Raw genomic sequence first — 24,848 nt, 5'->3', positions numbered from 1 at the left:
AATTATGTTGCATAGGCACTATTATTTCAGGCCTAGCCATATGATCTTGCATTAAATTTTCTATTATTAGGATCTATATGATTGCTTTTTTTGGTTAAAATATGAAATGTTCTTTCGTTAAATGTTTACCAGAAAAATTTAAGTTTTTTTGACCTTAGTGTTAAATTGTTATATATCAAGCATAGTCCCTAGTACTTGTTGATGATATTAAAAAAGGAATTTTTTTTTTACAAAATACAAATTTTTATGGCAAGAAATGCACTTATGAAAGGTAAATCTCATCTCTTGCTTCAAGCTTACAAACTTAAAGGCATTCATAACACATGTTATTTGTAAATTTTCTGGAATTCAATTTTTGTCATGAAGTTCAAAAATTTAAGTGCTTTCTTGTTTTAAATGGTCTTCTTACCAAAGGAGATATTTTTAACCCTTTTGCTGATGACAAAAGGGGGAGAAGGTTTTGGAGCAAAATTATAATAATTCTTTTACAATAGGTATCTCTTTCACAATTGGTATCCTCCTGCCTTATGTTTTTCAAAAGTGGAAATGATAGCAAGAAGTTACTGTGACTGTTTTTGTTCTTATCTCTATTTTTAAAACTCACAATAATGCTTAAACATAGACATGATGCTTATTATAAAACTAGATTCATTCATGTGTATCATGTGGCTTAGCTTTAACTAAATATTTTTTTAAAGTCAGCTTCAATACAAAATGCGCATTGAACCAAATTGAACTAAACTTAAATTCTCAATTTGAAAAACTCTAAAGTCTTCATTTCAAATAGGCTTGAATAATATTAACCATTCTTTTGAAAGTATACATATTGTAAAGGGGAGCCTTGTCAGGCTGACCTCATTTTGCTCATGTATTTATCATCATTAAAAGGGGGCAGATTTTTGACTTTTTGAGTCCTATCCCATTTTGATAATGACAAATCACAACATCTCATTTGCACGTTAAGTGAATGAACATGTTTAAGTTTCAGAAAGCTCAAATGTCAAATGCAAAATGGAAGCAATGAAACACTTACATGCTCACATATCTTGGCGCATTCCATGGACATCAGAAGAGCAAAGCTTGAAGACTTCTGCTCCTTTTTAGTTGATTGTATTTAGGTTTCAATTGTGCATGCATTTCATTTGATTTGAATTAAAACTCTCAACCATGACCATTGATTGACCCTAGGAAATCAATTTTTCATGAAAAACCTTTTATTTACAAAGTTAAACTTATACCAAAAGGTTTGAAATGGTTTTAAAAACAAATCACTGGACAAAACTCATTTGGACAAGTATTAATCTTTATTAGACTTAAAATATTTCATATACTTTTGTCCAAGATTGGTCCAAGTCATTAGAAGGTTTATTAAGTGTGAAAAACAGGGAATTGTCGACCTGGCATGCATTCGTCGAATAATATAACCAAAAAGCCTAATTGAGTTTCTGCCCAGGTGACCCATCAAAGGATGAGTATGACTCGTCAACGAATGAGCATGACTCATCAACGAATGGTAGTTGAGCCGTCGACGAAAAAATCCAGTAGATTAAACGAGTTTTCAGCCCAGGTGACTCGTCGACAGAAAGGGCTGACTCGTCAACGAATGAAGGTCACTCGTTGACAAATGACAGCCACTCGTCGATGACTCGAATGGGCAGAACTGACGCAACAAGATCCAATGGCCATAAAATTTGAAATAAATCATTTATTTATTCCCGAATGATCATATAACAACCATATTTGGCTTTTAGCTATAAATATAAACCCTAAACACTTGGAGAAGGTTAGAGAAACATTTAGAAAGCTTATTTGATTATTCTTTGATTCTTTATCATATTTTATACTCTTTTAAAATTTCCAACTTTCTTTTTGAAAATTCTTTTTGGAGAAAATTTGTGAGTTATTCAAGAAAAGCTTTGAGTATATATTCAACTCGTATATCTTGCTTGAAAAGCTTATCTCTCTTTAATTTCAAATGTCAATCTTGAGGAAATCATTTTCTATAATTCTTATTTATTTGCAAAATATTTTCAGAGCAAAACCCTAACTTCTCCTAGTTATTCTTGAAAAATATTTTTGGAGAAATCTTGTATTGGGTTTGAATCTTTGAAGCTTTTACTATACATATTTTTCTCAAAGATCACATACTCTCATTTTACTTGCAAAAACATTTTCGAGAGGATTTCATATACTCTACCGAGCTTCATATTTAAAATTATTTGAGAGTGCATCTAGTTTTTCAATTGTACAAATTAGTTTTTGAGAAGCATTTCATTGTACGCAAAATTTATTTTCAATCATTTGTATTTGCGGTTCGGATTGTGAACTGTAGCCAAGTGAGGGGATATCACTTGGAGAGGTGTCTCCGCCTAGAAGGAGGGAATACGGTTTGGATTTGAACCGTGCCAAATGTGGGGTTTCGTTTGGAGAGGTTGCTTCGCCTATAAGGAGTGGACCGAGTGAGGGGATATTGCTCGAAGAGGTGGCTCTGCCTATAAGGAGTGTGTAACGGGCGGCTTCGCCCGGTTTTAAAGGAGTGGTATAGTGGAAATCCTTGGGTAGTTTGCTCAAGGTAAGAACGTAGGCGGGGATAGCCGAACCTCATAAAAATCTCGGTGTCATTCTCTCTTCCCTTATCTCATTTATATTTCCACACGTGTATGATTTTATTTATATTGTTGTGATTGATTTATATACATGCTTGATATATATTGTTGTATATGTTTATATTTTTGTACATGTTTTATTTTTATTGAAATATTATTGGTGAATCGGAAAAATAATTAACCAAAGTTTTTTTAAAAAAATTCCAATTCACCCCGCCCCCCTCTTTGGTATTACACCATTCCTCACAATAAGGTTCATGGAGTAAACCAATCCACATCATCCATCACCATCCCTTATACTCCTATTTACATCCAATATCGTACATCATCTCCATGAAGCGTTGAGCCTCTAATCATCAACCACCTACTCCATTTCCATATTTTTCTAACGAAGTTATGCCATGGAAATATGAATCAAAAGTATAAGCTCAGCCAATAAATCTAATATAGCCAATCAGTTTGGTCTCGTGGAATGACAAAAAATGTTTGTTGTTGTACGCTAAAATATTTGGAAAGAAAGGGTAAAGATGAAAGGATATCACGAGTGCCTTGTTGAGTTTCCATCAAAGGAAGAAGGTCAGCGATGATAATACTCAAGGTGAAGGGCTCATGGTGAAAGGTAATCAGGATCGTGGGAAAAAGCAAGTTTTGGGGTGGACCGAGTAACAACAGGGCTCAGTCCAATTCCAAGAAGAGGAAGGATGTGTGGTGCTTTAAGTGCAAGAAAAATGGACACATAAAATCCGATTGTCTAGAAAGGAAGAAAGAGAATGCTAAAAACAAAGAAGGTTCATCAAACCCGGCGAATGTAGTGGAAGGAGACTCTGGGAGCGGTGATGGTGATATGCTCTTGATTTTATCCGGTTTGAATGAGCTTGCTGATTCTTGGATCTTAGACTCGGCATGCTCTTAGAATATGACGCCCAATAAAGACTGGTTCACTACTTACATATCGGTGAGTTCTGGTTTCGTTCTGATGGGAAACGATGTTGCCTACAAAGTTGTCGGTATAGGGAATATCAGAATCAAGATGTATGATGGTGCGGTGAGGACGTTATATGATGCTAGGCACATACCAAAGTTGAGAAATAATTTGATTTCATTAGGTACTTTAGACTATAACGTATTTAGTTACAAGTCTAAAAGCGGGTACTAAAAGTGAGCAATGGTGTTTTGACAGTGATGACGGGGCTAAAAGTACCGAGGAATATCTATACACTGCTAGGTACTACAGTTGTAGGTGGAGTTGCAACTGCAGAGTCTGAGTCGGACAGTACTATTTTGTGGCATATGCGGTAAGGGCATATAGGTGAGCGTGGAATAAAGGAGTTTCACAAAAGAAATCTTTTGATAGGGGTAAAATCATGCAAGCTGAATTTCTGCAAGTACTGTGTGCTTGGGAAGCATAATAGAATTCATGGAAGCCACATATAAGACGGATGGAATACTAGACTACATTCATTCGGACATTTAGGGGCCGATAAGAGTAGCATCACGAGGGGGACATATGTACTTCGTGAGTTTCATTAATGATTACTCACAAAATGTCTGAGTGCACTTCATGCGACACAAATCAAAGACATTTGCCAAGTTTAAATTATGAAAATATGAGATGGAGAACCAGAGCAGGAGAAAGATTAAGTGTTTTAGGTCAGACAATGACACTAAGTACACAAACTTGAGCTTTAGAGAGTTGTGCAAGTAGCATGGCATAAGGAGACACTTTACAATGCGCAAGACACCACAAAAAAATGATGTGGTGGAAAGGATGAACCAAACCCTAGTTGAAAGGGTTCTGTGTCTCAGGTTGAATACTGGGCTTGCTAGGAATTTCTGGGCCAAGGCGGTGAGTATGACTTGTTTCTTGGTTAATTGATCACCAAGAGCATCATTGGATGTGAAAGTTGTTGAGGAGGTGTGGATAGGTAACTAGGTAGACTACTCTGGCTTGAAAGTATTTGGGTGTCTAACCTATGCACACATTCCTAGTGAGGATAGATCAAAGCTGGAGGCGAAGTCAAAACGGTGCATCTTTCTGAGATATCATAAAGGTGGAAAGGGTTCAAGTTGTTGGATCTGGTGGCAAACAAAGTGGTGATCAGTAGAGACATGATTTTCGATTAGAAAACCATGTTGTAGCGTACTCAGGAAGAAGAAGGGAAACAATTGCCAGAAAATTGCAGCAGCAATGAGCATGTGGTTCAAGTGGAGTTAGAGACTCAGGGCATAAATGCAGGGATTTCTGGCTCAAGAGATTAGCAGGCAATGTAGGTGGAGTTAGAGACTCAGGGCAAAGATGATGATCAGAATGCAAGGAGCTCTAGCTCAGTAGATTGACTGCATCGCAGTATAGCTGTAGACAAACCCAAGCGCACCGTCATACCACCCCCCCCCCCAAAGTACAGATTTGACGATTTGGTGTCTTATGCGCTTATCACTAGCAGCAGGGATCCCACTACCTTTCAAGAGGTAGTGCACAACCAAGAGAATGGTAGTTGGATAGGCGCTATGGTGGAGGAGATGGAATCACAGCATAAAAACTAGACGTGGTGATGTAGTACGGGTAAGGGAAGACACTTTGATTTAAGAACTCACTTAACTAAATATAAACACAATAAACCAAGCTTCATTTCATATGTTGTTGAATTTTTAAATGGTGTATGATGTTGTTTAGAAATAAGTCCCAAGAGTTCTTTCACAAAAGAATCAAGTCATATGCAACAAAGATGTAATTTAAAATTTCAAGAATTTAAGTTCTATTGTTAGCAAGCAATATTCCCATAATTGATTTTAGACTAGCAAGTATCAATATTGAAGGTCTAGGGATTCATAAATGCTATTTAAGTTTTGGAATTTAGAATTTCAGGCAAAGGGTTTATCAAATATGAAAGTGTAAAATTTGAAACTAAGGTTTTAGCAATAGTAGGGGCTATAAGATATAACAGGGGTTTCAAACAGAAACTGAAGTTACCATGAGAATCTATGGATGCTTGATGTTGCTCAACACGCAATGGGATCACACCTAGAGTCCTTTATGCAAGCTTATGAGATACCAATTGAATGCAGCGATGCAAAAGATTGATGGTGTCCGTGTGGGGATATGAAAGTGTTGGCCGTGTGGGTGTATTTGGGTGGAGGTTGTGTGGGTTAGGAGGGAGGTGATGGAAATAGAGTCGTCAGATAGATAGTGGTCTCTCACCACCTGATCTCCAAAAAGATTGACATAGCCTCTCACTACACAATCACAAGGATTAGACAAAGTTTAACAAACTTCACAAAAGAAATACCCTTTAATTCAATATCAATACATTTTCTCTACATAGTTCTTACAATGAAAGGGCATATATATCTAGCATGGAAGGATAAATTATTAACATGCTTAGCTAGCATAAGGGGACAAGGACATTAAATAACTAACAATTAAAACTAACAATTCCCATACAAGCATGGGAGACAAAGAAAATAAACGCTAGACACAATAAACGCTAACACAACTTACAACACACAACTTACTAAGACATGCACATGCAAGCAAGCAAGTTGTCTTGCAAGATTACAAATTAAATATAAAACAAAAGTCAAAGGGAGGCCTTGTTGACTTTTTGAGTTCAATCTCTGTTTTGATGCTAACAAAGCACAAGGATCTTATATGTATACTTTGCATGTGAACAGATATATTATTCAACACACACACACAAGGGAACTGAAAATGGAAGCCATAAAGACGCATAAAACTCATATGATCAGGCATATTCCAAGAAGTCAGAAAAGCAAAGAAAAAGAAGAAGAAGAAGACATTTTGATTTACTTTGTATTACATTTAATTTTTATTACTTGGTCTGTAATAAAGCATGCATTTGCATAATATGGATGAATGCTCAAATGACCATAGTTCGACCTTAGGACACTTTACCTTTCAAAGACAAACCTTTTTTCTAAAATACTAAAATCATAAATAAAAAAGAAAAGGTTTAGAAATAATTTAGGGTCAAAATAGAGCAAAAATTGAGATTTTAAATAGCCCCGGTCGACCGACCTATTGACGTTTAAATCACCACAATCGACCGACCACACCATAGGCCAGAAATCAAATAGTTGATTAAGCCTCGGCCGATCGACCCTAATTTGAACACAACGTCCATAGTTGACCAACCAAAGAACTTGACCTTTCTACCTTACCTGGCCGACTGAATTTTTTAGTTCAAAATCAGCCTCAACTGACCGGCTTCAAGGCTCAACTGACCGGCTATTTGGCCAGCTGACCGAATCCACGAAGAAAGGGAAATTGCCCTTTGCTCGACCAACCGACCCTTTTGAAATTCAAAATACGCTGTGAGAGAACAATTGATCGACACTTGGACTGGTCGACCGAACCTCTCGGGTTTCGATAATTTTAAGTGCTTAAACACAATTAATTTTTAAATTAAACATTTTCAAAATACCGAGCGTGTCCCTTAACGGTTATATTTTTCAAAACTTTATAAATATCCCTCTCATAACTCCAACTAGTAACTTTAATTAGCTTTAAAAGTCTCTCAAATATTTTTTTAATCAAAGTTCCCCCAAACAACTTTTTAATGCAAAATCTTTTCTTTGGGACAAATTTTTTACTCTCTTACTCTCTTTCCTTTTGTTCATTTGAAAAACTTTTGAAAGAGAGCATTTCTATTTTAGGGCATTTGTTTTTGCATCTATGCTTTTATAGATAAATTTTTATGTTGCAAAAATAATTTGAAAAACCAAAATCCTATGTTCTCCTACTTCGTATTGAAAAATATTTTTCGGAGAAAATTTCTTATCAAGGTAAAATCTTTGAAGCACTTATTATATACATTATTTTTCAAAGATTGAACATATTATTTTGAAAATAACACCCTTACTCTCTGAGCTTACTTCATATCATCAGAGAGTGCATTGTAGAGCTTTCATGTTGTACATCTCTGTTTTCTGAGAAGCATTTATTTTGTACAAATTATTTAATTTATGTACCGATTGGGTTTAGCCCGTAAATTGAACTAGGGAATCTCTGCCACGTAAGAGAGACCAATTCGGTTCAACCTAAAAATTGAACTAGGGAGTCTCTGCCTCATAAAGGAGACCAGTTGGGCTCAGTATGATAATTGAGTTAGGTCTTGACACCACCCCTAAAGTGTTGCTGGGTTATAGCTCTGCCCGGTAAGTGTAGCTGGGATTTACGTTGTCCTGTAAGGAAAGATTGTAAACAACTTTTGCTCCGCTCATTTGAGTGAGTAGGGATAGTAGAATCCTTGGGGGGTATGCCCAAGGCAGGTACGTAGGCTGGTTTGACCGAACTTAGATAACAAATATTGTGTGTGTGTGTCTCTCTCTCCTTATCTCATTTATTTTCTACACCTAAATTTCCATATGTGTATGCTTGTTCATTTATAGTTATAATCATCTGCATGCACACTTTTGAATTAAATGAGATATGTTGCACCCTTGTATGTTTGCATTAATTGATAAATCTTTTTACATACACACCTTGATACTTAAATGGGATATGATGAGATATCTGTATGCAAATATTTAATTTGTTATGAATGCCTTATTGGTTTTAAATATTAGCATACCTGATTAATTAGGGGAATTGAGACTGCTTAGAAAGACTCTAGGTTGTGTAATACTGTTTGAGAAACAATTGCATGAGGCCCAATTCCGTGTGGGGCCCATATGGGTCTTCTTGCTTTAGCACTTCTCTTCACGTCTTCAAGCACCTAATAATATTGAAATGAAATGTTTAAGAAAATACAAATCCAAACAAAATAATAATAAAGTCTTCTAACAAAGTCTTCAAACAAGAAACGTCTTCCATCACAAAAGGTCTTCAAATAATCCATGCAAAACCTACAAACCAATTATAAATCGAAGTGGACATCTGGAGGTCATCCATGTTTCGTCATGTCAGCGAAGGAACTATGGACATCAGGAGGTCATCCACGTTTCACAACATCTGAAAATAAAGAAGGTAGGGCATGCTGATCCTCATCACGTGGGACTTGGTTGAGCTTCCAGCAGTGAATAGGGCAATTGGATGCAAGTAGATCTACAAGAAGAAAGAAGCAGTTTCAGAAAAATAAACAGAGAAGTTCAAAGCTTGATTTGTAGCAAAGGGATACTCACAGAGGAAGGGAATTGATTATGATGAAATCTTTTACTATGTGATCAGACACACTTTCATCAAGTTAGTTTTGGGATTAGTGGCACAAATATGATATCCATTTGGAGCAAATGGACGTAAAGACGATGTTCCTCCATGGTGATTTGGAGAAGTTGATTTACATGACACAGCCAGAAATGTTTTGTCAACCTAGATAGGAGCACTTTGTTTGTAAACTAAAGAAGTCACTTTTTGGGCTGAAGCAGTCTTTGAGGCATTGGTACACACGGTTTGAAACCTACTTGATACATATAGGCTACAGGAGGTGTGAGTACGATTGCTACGTCTATATGAGGAGTCTTGAGGACGGTTCTCTCATATTTTTGTTGTTTTATATCGACGACATGCTGATTTCTGTGAAAAACTTGACTAAGGTGAATCAGTTAAAGACTCTGTTCGATAAAGAGTTCAACATTAAAAACTTGGATGAAACCAAGAGGATACTTGTTGTTCACCACACCAACAATCACCTGTGCCTGATACCAATTGTTGTTCTCAACAATCAGCCCTCAAAAACCAATTGTAGGCATCGAGTGTGCACTGTGGAAGACTCGCACAAACTCTCACGAAAAAATCAATAGAACAAGCAAGAAAGCACTCGATGACGAACTATACAAACTTAGTAACCACTCAATAATGAGAATCAATAAAAGCAATAATCAAAACACAAGATTGTACATGGTTTGAAAATTTGCCTATGTCCACGAGAGCAGCGACTATTTTCACTATGAACAATGAAACTTACACGCCTAATCCCTTCTAAGGTTACATAATAATGATTATATAATGATCTATGCAAATAGAACACCTATAGTTGATCTAAAACACTTATGTAGCAATCTTCCAGAGGAAATCCCTCCAATTAGCCCAATCTACTAATCTCATATTCGAAAATCCATAACGTCTGTGAGTGAAACCATCGATGATTTAGGCCAAACCTCGACAATTTGAAGTTAAGAAGAACATTTTACAGTACTACCTGAAATCATCAACTTTTAAACCCCAAAACTTCGACGTTTTACCCTCATGGCTACACCTTGCATCTCTCTCTTGGTTCCTCACTTCACGGTACTTTCCCCGATACATGTGTTCCACTCAGAATATGAGCCACATCCCCAATACTTAAGATGGAGATTTGTAGGGACATTGTTGTTATCTCAGGGCAACTATGTGGAGAAAGTTTTGGAAAGGTTTAGCATGACTAATGCTAAACCGGTTAGTACACTATTAATGAGGCATTTTAAGTAGTCTACCACCCAGTGCCCAAAGACAGACGATGAGGTTCATGACATGTTGAAGGTCATCTATACCAGTACAATAGGGTGTCTAATGTGTGTCGTGGTACGTACAAGGTCATACTTGGCACAAGTTGTCAGCGTGGTAAGCAAGTTCTTTTTGAATCCAAGTCGACAACATTAAGATGTAGTCAAGTGGATTCTCAGATACTTGAGGGGTGCAAATGGATTTGGCATAATGTTCAATAGACAATAGAGTAATCCATCAGTGGTAGGGTATTTGGATGTTGACTACGTAGGGGACTTGGATGACAGAAGGTCTACCACAAATACCATATTCACCCTCCTGGGAGGACCTATTTGTTGGAGGTCTATGATGCAGTCGCTTGTTGCTTTATCTACTACTGAATCTGAGTACATAGTAATGGTTGAGACTACCAAGAAAGCGTTGTGGCTTACAGGATTGGTCAAGGAAATGGGTATCCAGCAAGGTAGAGTTTGGCTCCAGTGTGATAGTTAGAGTGTCATCTATTTGGCGAAGAACCAGGTGTATCATACGAGGACAAAGCATATTGATGTGCAATTTCACAAGATCAAGGAACTGGTTGCTTCTACTTGAGAAGGTTCACACGTTTGAGAATGCAGCTGATATGTTGACAAAGTCTATCACATTGGACAAGTTCAAGCATTGCTTGGACTTGATCAGCGTCTTCTAGTGCTAGACAGGAGGCGGTCCTAATCTACTATCCCGGGTGGAGTAGCGGGGTTATGCTTTCATATTTCTCCTAAGTGGTGAATATTTGCCAAGGTAGAGATTGTTGGGTTTGTGGCTCATATTGAGTAGAACACATACACCAGGAAAGCATGGTGAAGCAAAGAATAGGGAAGGAGGTTGCAGGAAGAAAATCGCCGATGGTCGCTTAATTTTTGCCTCAAGAGATAACTGCCGACGGTTTCATTCGGCGCAAATCATGATTTTTGAATCGAGAGATATCAGTAGATTGAGGGATTTGGAGGATTTTCCTCCGAGATTTTCTATAGAATTATTTTAAATAGTATCTAAGCCTCATGTACGCATAGGGTTTGAATACATACAATATTTTGTAACCATTGCCTAACAATTGATAGTAAAAAATTTGGTCGTTGCTCCCGTGGACGTAGGCACATTGCCAAACCATGTAAATTCTCGTGTCTTTGATTTATTGCTTTCCTTTATTCTTTGTGATTGATTGTGTTTCCGTATATTCATCATTGGTTGTTTGCATTACTTGTTTTGAATCAATTTGTGTTTCCGCTGCGCATTGGGTATACTTTCCACAATAATGCATCTAGGTATTTCTATAGCTACACTATGATCATCTAATTTCCACTAATAATGCCGCTTATCTAAAGGCACCTTTGGTTGCTGGTCCTGAAGTTTACCAAGCTTCACCTACACCTTTGGCTCCTTCTAGTCAACTTTACTGTCTTGTCCATCTTCTTTATATCTCAGCATTAATGTCTCATCGAACACAACATCTCTACTCATAAACACCTTATTATCCTTTATATCTCATAACTTTAACCCCTTAACTCCCTTTTCATAGCCAGTAAAAATGTGCCTTTTCGATTTAGGGTCTAGTTTGGATCAAACATTACTAGGGATGTGAGTATATGCTAAACAACCAAAGATCCTCAAAGTCGAGTAGTCAACCTCTTGAACTGTCCAAAATTTCTCAACTACTTTACCATCCAACTTTGTAGAACGTGACCTATTAATAATATAACAAGTTATGCTAACTACATCTACCAAAAATTATTGGGCAATTCTGTATGTAGTTTCATTCTCCTAGATTTCTCAAGTATGATCTTATTCATCCTTTCAACTACCTCATTCTATTGTGGAGTCGAACGAACTGTAAAATGTCTGACAATTCCCTTCGACCTACAGATGTTCAGAAACTCATCAGACTTGTACTCCAGCCCATTATTTAACCTGAGAAATTTCACTAATTTTCTCATTTGTTTCTCAACATTGCTTGAATTTGGAGAATACCTCTGAATTTTCCTTCATAAAGTAAACCCAAAGCATCCTAGAGTAATCATCAATGAAATTAACAAAATACTAAGCTTCATTCCTAGATGGTACGCTTACAAGCCCCCAAACATCACTATGAACATAATCTAGAATACATATACTCTTTTAGGAAGACGACTTGAATTTTACTCTACACTATTTACCCAAAACACAATACCTACAAAAATCGACTGTGCACTCCTTCAATACTTTCAGCAATTTTCTTTTATAGAGTTCAATCATACTCTGCTCACTCATATATCCCAAGTGCCAGAGCTTAATGTCAAATGTGTCAGTATCCAATGAAGTAGCTGCTGGACTACCCACAATTGTACTACCTATAAGCTAAAACAAATTTTTATTGACTCATTTTACCCTTCATAAAACCCATAGAACCCTTTGAAACCTTTAGGATTCCAGTTCCAAAAGTTACTGAAAGCTCAATTAAATTCTTTTCTAACCTAAAGAAAGCATGTTCATTTTCAATTCTGGAACATGTCTAACATTTTGTAATGTTCTAACAATGTTATCAAACATTTTAACTTTCATAGTACCAACTCCAATTACATGACAACGATTATCATCCCCAAGAACTACCAACCCACCATCACATTCCTTGTAAGTATCAAACCACTCTCTATATTGACAAGAATGAAAGGAGCAACCAAAATCCATAGTCCAACTATCTTGTAAAAGAATTGTTATCCGAAGAAATTAACAATAACTCTTCATCGTTTGAACTATCAACCACAACACTTGTAGGGCTTGAAGGTCGGTCTTTCTTGTCTTCCTCTTTCTTTCAAATAGGACTCTTGGTTATAGTACCCCTTCTATTTGCACTTGAAGCAATTAACATTATTGGCCCTTAATCAAGACTTCGATCTACCACTTTACTTATATTTCTCCTCGGATTTCCCTCTCCTATGCTCAATTTTGGCAACCAAGCCCTCTAGTTCGTGGTCCTCTTGTTGAGTCTTCTTCTACCCTCGCTTGATTTAGAAACCCTAGAAACCTCTTCATAGCTTAGATAAGATTTCTTGTAGTGTAGTGTCATAACCGATTGTTCAAATGAAGGAAGAGAAGATAACAACATCAAGATTTATCTTCATCTTCAATCCTCACATCCACTTTAAGCAAATCACTAAGAATCTAATTGAACTAATTCATATGCTACTTCAGATCTCCACTCTCAGGCATATGAAGGAACAACAATGAATTCTTAAAGAGAAATTTATTAGTATTGCTCTTCGACATTTACAGACTCCAATTTCGTCCATAAACCCTTGGCAATTTTCTCCTCCATCATATTGAATACGATAGAATTTGCCAAACAAGAACTAATAGTACTAAAGGCGATCTGTTCCAATTCCATTCAATCATATTCATCTATCTTCTTTGATTTCTCTCTTGTTAGAGCCCTATAAACCTTCTAATATGTTATAGGCTAAAGTTCCCTTTGCCGTTGAACTTTTTGAATATGGTATTCACCTTGCTCATCCATGCCAAAATCAAAATGCAAACCCTAACAAACTTAACATGAACCTAGTGTTCTAATACTAATTGTTGCAAAATTATTCCCTAAGATTATGAGGGCACACACAGCAAATACGAAAATTAGAGAATATAAAAGGGATAATAAGAAGAACATGAATTTATATGGTTCGGCAATGTGTACACATCCACAAAGTCCCTGTACGATTTTATTATCAAATGAAAAATCACTTTGGGGTTTAAACCCTCGGCTACAGTGTGTATATATAGCTCCATATGAAAACCTCAAAATACTTTCATATGATGTACAATTATACTGCACCCAGACTTAAATGTATTGTGCCATACCATTTGTAACAGTCTTCGAGTGGATACCTTCTGAATATGAATCACAACTCAACAATCTTCAAGCTTTGTGTCCCAAGGTTTTCAAGGCAAACATGAAAATAACTGATGAGGACTTCTTTACTGAATACAAAACCCATCTACCCTTGCCCAATTATTGGGAGAATTATAATAGGTTTTCTTTACTTATGATCAATGGAATGTTATGGCTAAGTCCAAACACTAGTCAAATTATTTTATAACGTTAAGTGGACTAAATAAAAATATTCAATTTAACTATATGTCATTTTGTGCCCTCGTCTAGCTGACTAGGCAGTTCGACAATTATTAGGATAATATTCACTTCAAGTCATTCTTCCCCCTAATTGGAATATCTCCTCAAGTTATTTATTTTAGACAATCCCATCTTAACTCTCTACACAAGTGCTTTGCATTTGACGACCTCTCTTGTAATCCTCTAATCATTGGCAATGAGAGGTTCGCCTTGTCTAAAAAATGGTTTACCTTGTACTCATGTAATGTCAGTTTGTGTGAGATTGCCTTATGCCTAGGCAATGTTTGTGATGTGCCTCATGTGAGTGAAGTCCATATAATTCCTTAGGTGATTGGCTTACGTGGGCAATCATCACCATACTCTTAAGGAGGTGCACAAAGATTACACAAACACCTACAACTAGATTGGATTTAACAGCCAACAACACTAATACCATCTTTTATGCATTTAAAATGACATGAAGTCAGCCACAAAATTGAGTTTTGAACAGCATTCACGAATCTCACAGCTTAAACTATATTACATGAAATTTCAAGAAAACAAAAAAGTCAAAACATAAAATTTTTCAATAGACAATGATTTGCCCAGCCACAAATGTCTAGTAGCCATTATGACAACACATATACAAGAAGCATCACAATCTAGTGTCAATAGTCTTCATCATCTTCAGTTCTTAATCCAACAAATCTCTTGACTACAGCAACAATAGCACCAAGGAACAAAATAAAGGACAAAACTTCAAACCCTCCTCCGAAACCAATGGCAACACTAGGAGCCGGGGCAACTAATGAAAATGGAGACCAACCCCATCCACCATAGAAAGGCACACCGAAGCCATATCCATACCCACCACTGAGTGGCGGAGCGAGTGGTGGATTAATATAAACATTTCTCCTGCCAAATGTGTTTAAACTAATTAGTAACATGACAACTTGCTTGTTTGTAGTTTCTTATAAATGGACTATATTAACATTGAATGACTGTCAAAAACATAAAAGAAAAGAAAAATAAGGATTGTCCAATAAAATATCAAAAAAATATTGAGGAAGTTATTTCTTGGTACGTTCTAGGAAATTCTCCACATTTCATCATTATATTTTATGCACAAACTGATTATTAGATCACCATAAGATCCATGCTACACTGCTACCAAGTTGAGATTTGTATTGGAACACTTGGGGCTTGAAAACAAAGGAAAACATTTCTGAAGACAACAACAATTTGAATTTTTTCATAGGATCATGAATTAAAGTTCTGAAATACTGCAAGGGTGAGATTCACATCCCCCCCCCCCCCCCCAAAAAAAAAAATCCCAAACCAAAAACAAGCCCCAAAACAATATGAACTACTCATATATAATTGAATATTCCAATTTCACAAATGTCCAAAACCATATAAATAGCTGCCAAATTTAATTAGAAATTCCTGCATTGTTTCTATTATGCGAACAAGACACCCATATTTTCAAATTGTTTAGTCAAAATTCAGAGCAATATCACATGATGATACTAAGTACGTGCCAAGTCAGTTATGATTCCTTTTATTAAGTGAAATTCAACACCAAATGGGTCCAAAGAGTTGCATTTTTCTATTCAGTCACATCGTCTTATTATATTCTAGTCCATCCTCAAGTTCACAAATAAGTCATCAAAGTTATTTGCCACACTTTCTCTGCTTAGTGTGGAAATCATATATGTCAAAAACAAAGAAAAACAAATAGTTCAAGATAACAAATTTTTCTTAGGAAGAAATTTATGTGCGCTATAGAGAATTGTCTCCAAGATAAAATGGGGTGCAACCAGCATTGTAAATTTCTTGTAGATTAGGTTTTTGAAAATAATATGAATACCATAGTGCAGAAAGAATAGAAAATAAGGATAGTGCAGAAAGAATAGAAAATAAGGAGATGTACTACTTCAATAATTGCTTGTGGTAGTTTAAATTGAAATAAAACACCATATCTTGAAGAAATATTACTTGAATTGCTTGGAATTGGAAGTGAACATTTCTATGCATTCAATTCAACCGCTTTAGCTTAAACTTTTGTTTTTCTTATTGAAACAAGAAGTACTGGAACATTATTGATACGATCTTATGTTTTGGGTGAACCACAAATAGCACATATGCATATGCAATTAAATTGACCAAACAATAGTTCCAACTGCATAATATAAATGCAGATATACCAACATGATATCTTTATTTAAAATACATTTAACCAATGAAATGCTTGATGACATTTTCTGCAAAGAACGATTGTCTCTTAAAAAGAGTGATTACTATTAAACTTGGGATAACTGATGGGAAACCATGCAAAATTTGGGTTAAATTCACTCACGAGCTAGGGCTTTGGAAGAGCATAATGATTGGTGAGGAGTTCTCTTAATTTTGTTTGCTACATGGTTAGTGAACAAAAGAGAGAGAGAAAAAACCATCATGTGTATGGTTTCAGGTTTCGTGCAAACTAGTTTCTAATTTCATTTTCAAACATCCAAATCAAACGTGGTAAATGGTCATTAAACATGCTTAATATAATGTTCCCTAATTAACTTCAAAATCTTGGTGAATACTTTGTAATTTAGTCTAGTAATAATTGTCTATTCCCTTAGTTGAATTGCAACTAAACTCAGCCCAATCTTTTACTATAAGTACAAAGTCGAATACCCTACAAAAAGTTCATGTGCATCTATTTCCATAACTACATGCTAAACAAAATCTATGCAAATGTTCCTATGTTGTGTTAGTCCACATTGATGCTATAGGATTGGTGTATTTTTCAAACCCCATAGTTATGGACTATAGATCCACCCAAATTACTCTTTATGCCCATCTATTGTCTTTTTGCTCCTCCAATAATAGAAATATTAGGTTAGATTTTGAGGAAAAGATAATAAAAATAAAATGTTTTCTTTGATGTGAATTTGACATGAAATAGGAGAAATCACTTCATTTAATTTTTTAAGTTTCTAAAAATTATTATGCGCATTAATATATGTAGATGTGTGTTTGACGTGGATGGGAGACAGTGTTGTATACACATAGTGGAATGTAGTGAAAATTGGAAAGAAAACTGAATGACCCTTATGAGCTCAAATGTATATGACGTATAAATAATAATAGTTTTAGAGAGAGAAGATTTAGTTAAATAGAGTTTTTGACGAAAATTGAGAGCTAAAAAACCCTCCAAATGGGTTGAGGAAGATGGGTTTGATAGCGCTAATTAGGAGTGAGGATATTATCCAGTAAGAGAAGGATCATGGTCATGCATAAAGGTGTTGACGGATAAAAAGAATTTGAGTTATGAAATGGAGTAATGACAGAGCTAAAAGAATAATTATGAAACACCATGTGTCATAGGCAACCATTGAGCTAGCTAAAGGAGGGTTAAGTAGATTGGGCCACACTTAGCAGATCCACATTTGAGCCCACAAAGCCAAATTTCTCAACAACATTCCAAGCCTAAGATTGATTAGGAGACCTCCCACACATCTCATGATCATCCTTGGGTGCACACGTGGAGAGTTGAACGTGAACCCCTAAAAATTATGAAATTAACAAGTTCGTGAAGTAAGCAACTAAATTACAGACCATTTCTATTATTTTATTTTATGATTCGACCTAGGCAGAAGACGATATTTACAATATATCTATTATATTTATTTTAAAATATATATATTTTGATCAATAAATATTAGAAATTCAAAAATATACTTTAGCATATTTTGTTTCTTTGTTCAGATGCTTAAATGACCTTTAACAAAGGGCAACAATATTCGAAATCAAGGGTGGCTAGACAATATAAAGTAAGCCTCTAGTTCCTCCATCACCGCAAACCCATTGAAGCACGACACACTTCTTACTTATTAGGAGAACCAAAGTATTTTTTTCGAATCCAAAAATAACTCAGGGATCTTTCTTCCCTTTTGGAAGAAACAAGAGCAAAACATAGAATTTATTGATATTGGAAAAACTAAAAGGATTCTTCATGTACCATTTCCATGACAAATGGAATTTACTCCGAAGGGTCAACAAATAGAGAAATTAATTATTTTTAATTCAGGGTTACAACAAATTCAAAACCTTGAATTTGGCAAAGTTGATGAAGACACTCGAGATTGAACATTCCATGTGGAAGAATTGCCTCGTGTTGGGCTTTTGTGGAGTCTAGTTGCGTTCAATCTGGATGATGACCTGACTTTTCTTTAATGAGAGATTTCTATCCTAAGGTTTAGTCCATGGAGCGAAGGATTGGGCCGTAAGCCTGGAAAAATTTTTTTGGGCCCATTTTATAGCCCATTTGTAACCCTGTGCGCAACATATAAAATGATTGTTTTTTGGTGATTAAGATAAGTGGTCACACTTCGCGAGAGAGCGAGAGAGAGAGCATTGTACAGCCGCACTCTCTGTATTTTTCTTCCTGATAATAGTGAAATCCCTGCAACTTTATGGACGTAGGCAAAATTGTCAAACCACGTAAATACTATCTTGTGCGTGTGATTGATTTTTCTTTGACGTGTATTCTTTCTCTATTTCGTTTCTCACAGGTTTCGGGAATTTGTTGTTATTTCCCAACACCTCATATAAGATATTTTGGAAGAATGCACCAGCTCACCCACTGTGAACCTCACATTACCAACTAAATAGGTTAAAGTCACCACCGATTGCGCAGGATAATTTATGGGCTTCTAGCAGGCCAGCTTAAGGCCAACCACTAAACATAAGATTGAACTCGATAGTCTTCAATTTTCTTTAGGACTCTTAAAAGAACGGCAAATCATCACTAAAATAAGAAGATAGGAAGGAAAGGAGTGAAATTATGAGATGGGACACAATTAGGGTCATAGATATTGGGCATAGATGGCACCTGACCCATCTTCCAAGAGCTTTTTCCATTTTTTGGTTTTTCTTTAATAAAATATTAAATAACTGTTTGATGGGAACTTTTTTTCTATTTTGATGCATCCTAAATCTCGCTGGATGGTCCAGTGAGATTTTAAGCAAAACTCGCTGGACCATCCAGCAAGTTTTTAAATGATGGGGGTTGTCCAATGGTTGACACGTCGCAACTAAAACTTGTTTGATGATCCAACGAGTTTTCTTTAAGTCTCACTAGACCATCTAACAAGTTTTAGTTGGGAAATGAATCGTCCTTTAACACGTGGCAAAACTCTCTAGATTATCCAGCGAGTTTTGCTTGGGTGTTTTTTTCCTCGCGAAATTGCAGAGAGGGGAGGATAGCAGTAGCAGGCCTAGAGATTGGACTCGCAACAGGTGATCGTAGGAGGGAGGAGGAACGTAGCTCGTAGCCTCACCGAAAGTTGCGAAGGAAGGTATAAAAAAGAGGAGATGAGGTATGTATTTTTCTTACCCTAAACACTTATTTTATTTCATTGAGAATTGTTAGTTTGATTGAAGGATTCGTTAGTTTGATTGAAAGATTTGTTAGTTTGATTCATAAATTAGTATTTCATACTTTCAATTTTGTGATTGGAAGCTGCATCAGAAAACCGCCAATCTAAGGTTAGGGTTGAATCTGTTTTTTGTATTTTACTTAATTGAATTTGTTATATATTTTATGTGTAATTGTTGTTGGGTAATTTGTTGTTAGTTTTAAGTTTGGATGTTATATTTTAAATATATTTTTGTTCGAATTTGGATAGAACTAATTAAATTGGAAATTTGTGAATTGCGATTGTGATTGTGTCAAACAAACTTATATTTTTTCAAAATTTAGTTAAATTTGCATTTCTTAAATTTCAATCACTCTTGGCGGAATTTTAGACACCCAAACCAAAGGTAAATATATTCAAACAAATTCAATTTTAACGACAAGATTAAGGTTAGTTTGAAAACAAATCAATTTGGTTTTCTACAAATATTGTGGTAGAAAAAGGTTACAATTGAATTGAAATATTGTAAATGATCAAAATAAATATGTTGTTCTAATATATATTATAAAAAAAAATTAATTTGGTGATGGTATTATTTAAAAAAAAATAATGTCACACTAGTTTTACTTCTTAAAATTTCAAATTATTACTTTTACAAAGGTTTTTTTTAGAAACTAAACCTTGAATTTTTAAATTATAAAAAAAGTATATTCAAATCAATTCCAAAGTTTTCTCAAAACCTCAAAAAGAAAAAAACTTTGATTGTCTAAAATCTCGAAAAAAGGTGTTATGTTTTTTTTTTTTTGTTTTTTGTAGGTCTTTACTATTTCCTGAGAGTTGGTCTAAATAGAAGGAAACTCAAGCAGTGTTCCAGTGACTGTGTCATTGTATATTGGGGGGGGGGGGGTGGGGGGGGGGGGGGAGATTATCACAGGAGTAGAAAGTGTTAGTTATAGTACTAATCCTGTTCGAGCAATTCGAATTGATAATAGGGCTAAATTAAACAAATTACATGCGAAAATATACAAACATTTGCATATTGATCCAAACCAATATGCATTGCGGATGACCGCAAAATACCCTATATGGGGGTTCAATAATACAGTTCTATGAGGTTGTTCCTGTAACAGATGACTATTGTCTGCACATTGTGTTGGATGCACACAACTTAGGCGCAACACATATAACTGTGCAGTTATATGTGGAGACGATTCCTCAAATGGGTGTCATCGTGGATACGCAGACGTAGACGTTTGCCAAACATGTGGTTGAAGTGGAAGAAGACGCCCAACAAACATTGTGAAATGACCGCGTCTGGTTGTATTGAACCATACACGAGTGTGGAGATTGGTGGAACGCCTGTTGTGGATTTAATTGAAGGTCTAGGATCGTCATTCGAGCCATCAACGTATGAAATCCCTGTTTATCACACAGATGAACAAGGAGGGCACCCAAAAGATCCCACTGAAGACTTGCTCATACAATTGGGGGTCTGTGACTTTGGCGTGACAGTACAAGGAGATGTGTTGCGCCACACACCCGTTGAGGCGGGAGATATCTGGCCCACCATGCTTACTACAGCCTAGGAGAGATGCCCCTCCCTAACTCCTTTGCGCCTCGATGTGCTGCTGATTCGAAGGGACAAAGATGGTCATCCAATTGACCCAGTCCCACTCGCATACAGATTAGTAACAACGTCAATTACAATGCAGTTGTGCTCTAAGTACTACAAACTACTTACTGCTCGTTACATTGTAATATTTATGTTTTCATGTTGTACAGGTGGAGGGACGAGATGAGGGCACCATCAGTTGCGTAACATACATTGCCTTGGTACAGGTTCAAGTTGGACATGCACCAAGATCATAAGGTATAGTTCGCTTAAATTCTAACAAATCACAGTTTTTTTGGACGAAATATGTATAGTCCACTTAAATTTTACTTATGTTTAAGTGTAGTTCATATGGAGGCCCTACACCGATTATGCGGTTGGGAGTGACTTGTAGGTAACCCGAGTGCTACTCATATACTTTCATATTATTGAGTGGTATCACCCTGACCGAGTTATGCAAAAGTCTAGCTATCATCACGACATTCCCGACCCCTTATCGACATCGAGGGTACATGGGCAAGACCTACATACAATTGATGGACGCAGTAGAGGGGTGACCAACTGGACAACTTTACACGAGATGTATGCGACTACATAGGAGCATCGAAAAGAGAATATCATCTCGGTCGAGCAAGAGGACAGTCCTTTGCGGCATTATGACCCATACTTTAGCTGGTATAGGTTCATAACACAACGCTTCGTGGACAAGACCGCCACTATATATATTAATCTCGTAAGTAGACATTAACCCACACCTTATACTTTTTTAATATGTATGTTACGATGTGAATGTACTAACTAAATTTTTTTCTATACTACAGACTGACATACTGCATGAGGTAGATCTGATCTCTCAAGATCCTACAATACAGGGATTAGTCAGAGCTAGATTGGAGCTTGTCTAGGAGGATGGACGACAAACCCATGTACCTCGACCTGACCCACCTGCACAAGGAGGTCGAGCAGCTCCAGTACGAAGAGTTTGAACAACTCCAATACGAGGAGGACATGCTCAGCATGTATCCTGTGGTTCATGGAGCAGCACTAGTGAGCCGCCTGTTGTACAAAGTAAGTATGTGTTTAGATCGTTAGCACCGTATGCATGTTCGACAAGAGCTGATATTGCAGGGCCGTCTTGTAGCAGGGCGGACGCCCCATCCGACTTTATTGCCACCCCATCCATGTCATACTTGTTGGATGACAGTGTAGATGCGGAGGACGTGGATGCACCAGCCATACCACCTTATTCTCATCCAGATTCATTATATGAGCCATCTCCCCATCTCCTTCATATGGATGATAATGATGCAGTACCTCTAGGCAAAGATGATAGACATACAAGACGACGACGAGACAACACACCAGATAGAGATGACCAGGAAAGAAGGGGCGGACGCAGACAACAGCCACCTCAAGACCAGAGACAACCTCCCTATGGCACTTGAGTAGCCTGATTCTTTTGATTTCATTTTGTATAGCATCGATTAATTTTATTTCATTTGTATAGCCTCAATGCATTATTTATGTATAATTGAGAATGTTTATTTGTTATTCCCTAATTTGTATATGTGAATGAAAGTTGTGTATGAAAGTTGTGAATGAAATTTGTGAACGTACTACTATCGATTGTCAATGAAAAATGTTTTCTTTAAACAGGTTCATGGATGGATATACTATATTTTCAGAGGAGACTCTGCCGAAATTTTTACAGTTATTCAATACTATGAATGTGTATGAAATTTGGGAATGAAATTTGTGAACATATTGGTATCGATTGTTGATGAAAAATGTTTTCTTTGAATAGGTGCATGGATGGATATGTTCGATTTTAAAAGGAGACCCTGCTGAAATTTTTACAGTAATTTGATGTACTGTAAATATGTATGAAGGTTGTGAAATACAAAATCGCATTTATTGTAGTTATTTAAAGTTAGAGGGACAATACAAAAATTATTCAATGAATGTGCACATTCTTAAGAGGGACAATGACAAATATTAAAGTTATTCAAGTGCAATAAGAGGGACAATGACAATGGTTATTAAAGTCCTAATTGAAATACAAAAGTTATTCAATGAATGTGCACATTCTTAATTAAGTTTATTTTTTTTTTCAAAATATTTAGATATTTCTTCCAATTTTATGTAGTAAGAATGAACTTTTTTAAAAATAACTTTTTAAAACTTAAAAGAATGAACTTTTTTTAAAAAATTATATTTTCAACTGAACAGTGCAAATCTTGTTGGATGGTCCAGCAAAATTTAAAGAAAAATCGTTAGACCATCTAGCGAGTTTTGACGGTCACGCATCAACCAATTAATAGCTCTTTAGAACTTGCTTGATGGTCCCGCGAGTTTTTTTTAAATCTCATTAAATCATCTAGTGGGATTTGGGACGCATCAAAATGGGAAAAAAGTTCCCACCAAACCGTTACTTAATATTTTATTAAAAAAAACCAAAAAATGGAAAAAACTCCATCTCCCAGCCAAAAGTAAAAAGAATAGAATAGCTCACTAATCAATTTCAATGCCTAACGGCTTTCTGCAGGTAGCAGATCAGATTCCCCGCCCTTTAAAGGCCACAGAGGTGGATTCCCGAAGCAAGTCGCGGAGATGAAATTACCTGGAATTATCAATTCTAGGGGAATAAGACCGAGGTGCCGAAGACCGAAACGCCTGGCCGCCGATTCTGCCGCCTGTCTTGGCCGCTGATGCTTCGTGCACTGATCCCAATGTCAAAACCCCAGCTGCAAGCGCTACGATCGCCAGTTTTGCCAATTGATTCTCTGTTGTCCTGGAAATTCAATCTCTGAGAAAATATTTTAACTGAAAAAAAGAGAAAAAAGGAGAGAGAGAGAGAGAGAGAGAGAGAGAGAGAGAGAGAGAGAGAGAGGTAATACTTGGATGAATCCTTGGGGATGTGGTCATTGGTTGGGTATCCACATGAGATTAAGTTCACAGAATAGCTGTGAATCCTCCAGCTGCTGGGTCTGTGTGCTGAAGTGAGCGCGCTGGCGAGAAAGCCCTGTTGGGCTGAGGCCATGAACATGTTGAGTTAGTTTAAGCTTTACTACGGGAAGGTCAGTCCGTGGACTGGTATTTTCGTTTAATGTTTCTCATCCTTTACCCATGGCAGAAAGAAAGGCTGATCCATTTCGTGGTTCTCAGATCGCCACGTGCACTTATATTAGCAGCCGATGGGAAGCCTCAAGCAGTCAAGCTGGAGACTAGTGCCATTACAATAAGCAAAAATAGACTCGAAAAAATGGATAAGGCCATTAATTCAAATGGAATTCAGTATGTTTAAATTGATTCATAACTAATTCCTAAATAAAATGAGTGAAATATAGTTTAAACTATTTTTATCTACTTTTAAATGAGTCGATTGATGGATTTATGATTTCATTGGGTAGATATTCTCTAATCTATTAACAAATAATATTTAAATTCATTAATAATCATATATGTTCATACTCATTAAACATCAATTCAATTAGTATAAACTTTATTAGTTGAGATCTAGTCTCACACTCCTAATTCTTGCTCTGTTATATGTATTTCTAGATTTGCTCCATACTCATATTCAAACTCAAGGTCAAATACTCAAATTTTTCGTGATCAAAACAAAAACCCCTAAATTCATATTCTGAAAAAAAATATATAT

At 36.3% G+C, this 24,848-nt stretch overlaps 1 protein-coding gene across 1 annotated transcript; it reads right to left on the bottom strand.

Annotated features, from left to right (window-relative positions):
• Positions 1–14,594: 14,594 nt before the first annotated feature.
• On the bottom strand, positions 14,595–24,436 carry LOC131165287 (uncharacterized). The gene is made up of 3 exons (XM_058122945.1): positions 24,085–24,436; positions 23,808–23,978; positions 14,595–15,079 (listed from the first exon to the last, which is right to left on the bottom strand). Exons 1-3 carry the CDS (start codon positions 24,231–24,233, stop codon positions 14,833–14,835), a joined length of 567 nt encoding a protein of 188 aa, XP_057978928.1. The 5' UTR covers positions 24,234–24,436; the 3' UTR covers positions 14,595–14,832.
• Positions 24,437–24,848: the final 412 nt, after the last annotated feature.

The sequence above is a fragment of the Malania oleifera genome, chromosome 10, assembly GCF_029873635.1.
Source record: "Malania oleifera isolate guangnan ecotype guangnan chromosome 10, ASM2987363v1, whole genome shotgun sequence".
Taxonomy (NCBI): domain Eukaryota; kingdom Viridiplantae; phylum Streptophyta; class Magnoliopsida; order Santalales; family Ximeniaceae; genus Malania; species Malania oleifera.
Note: the sequence above shows the minus strand (reverse complement) of the source record. Positions and strands in the feature narration are given on the sequence as shown.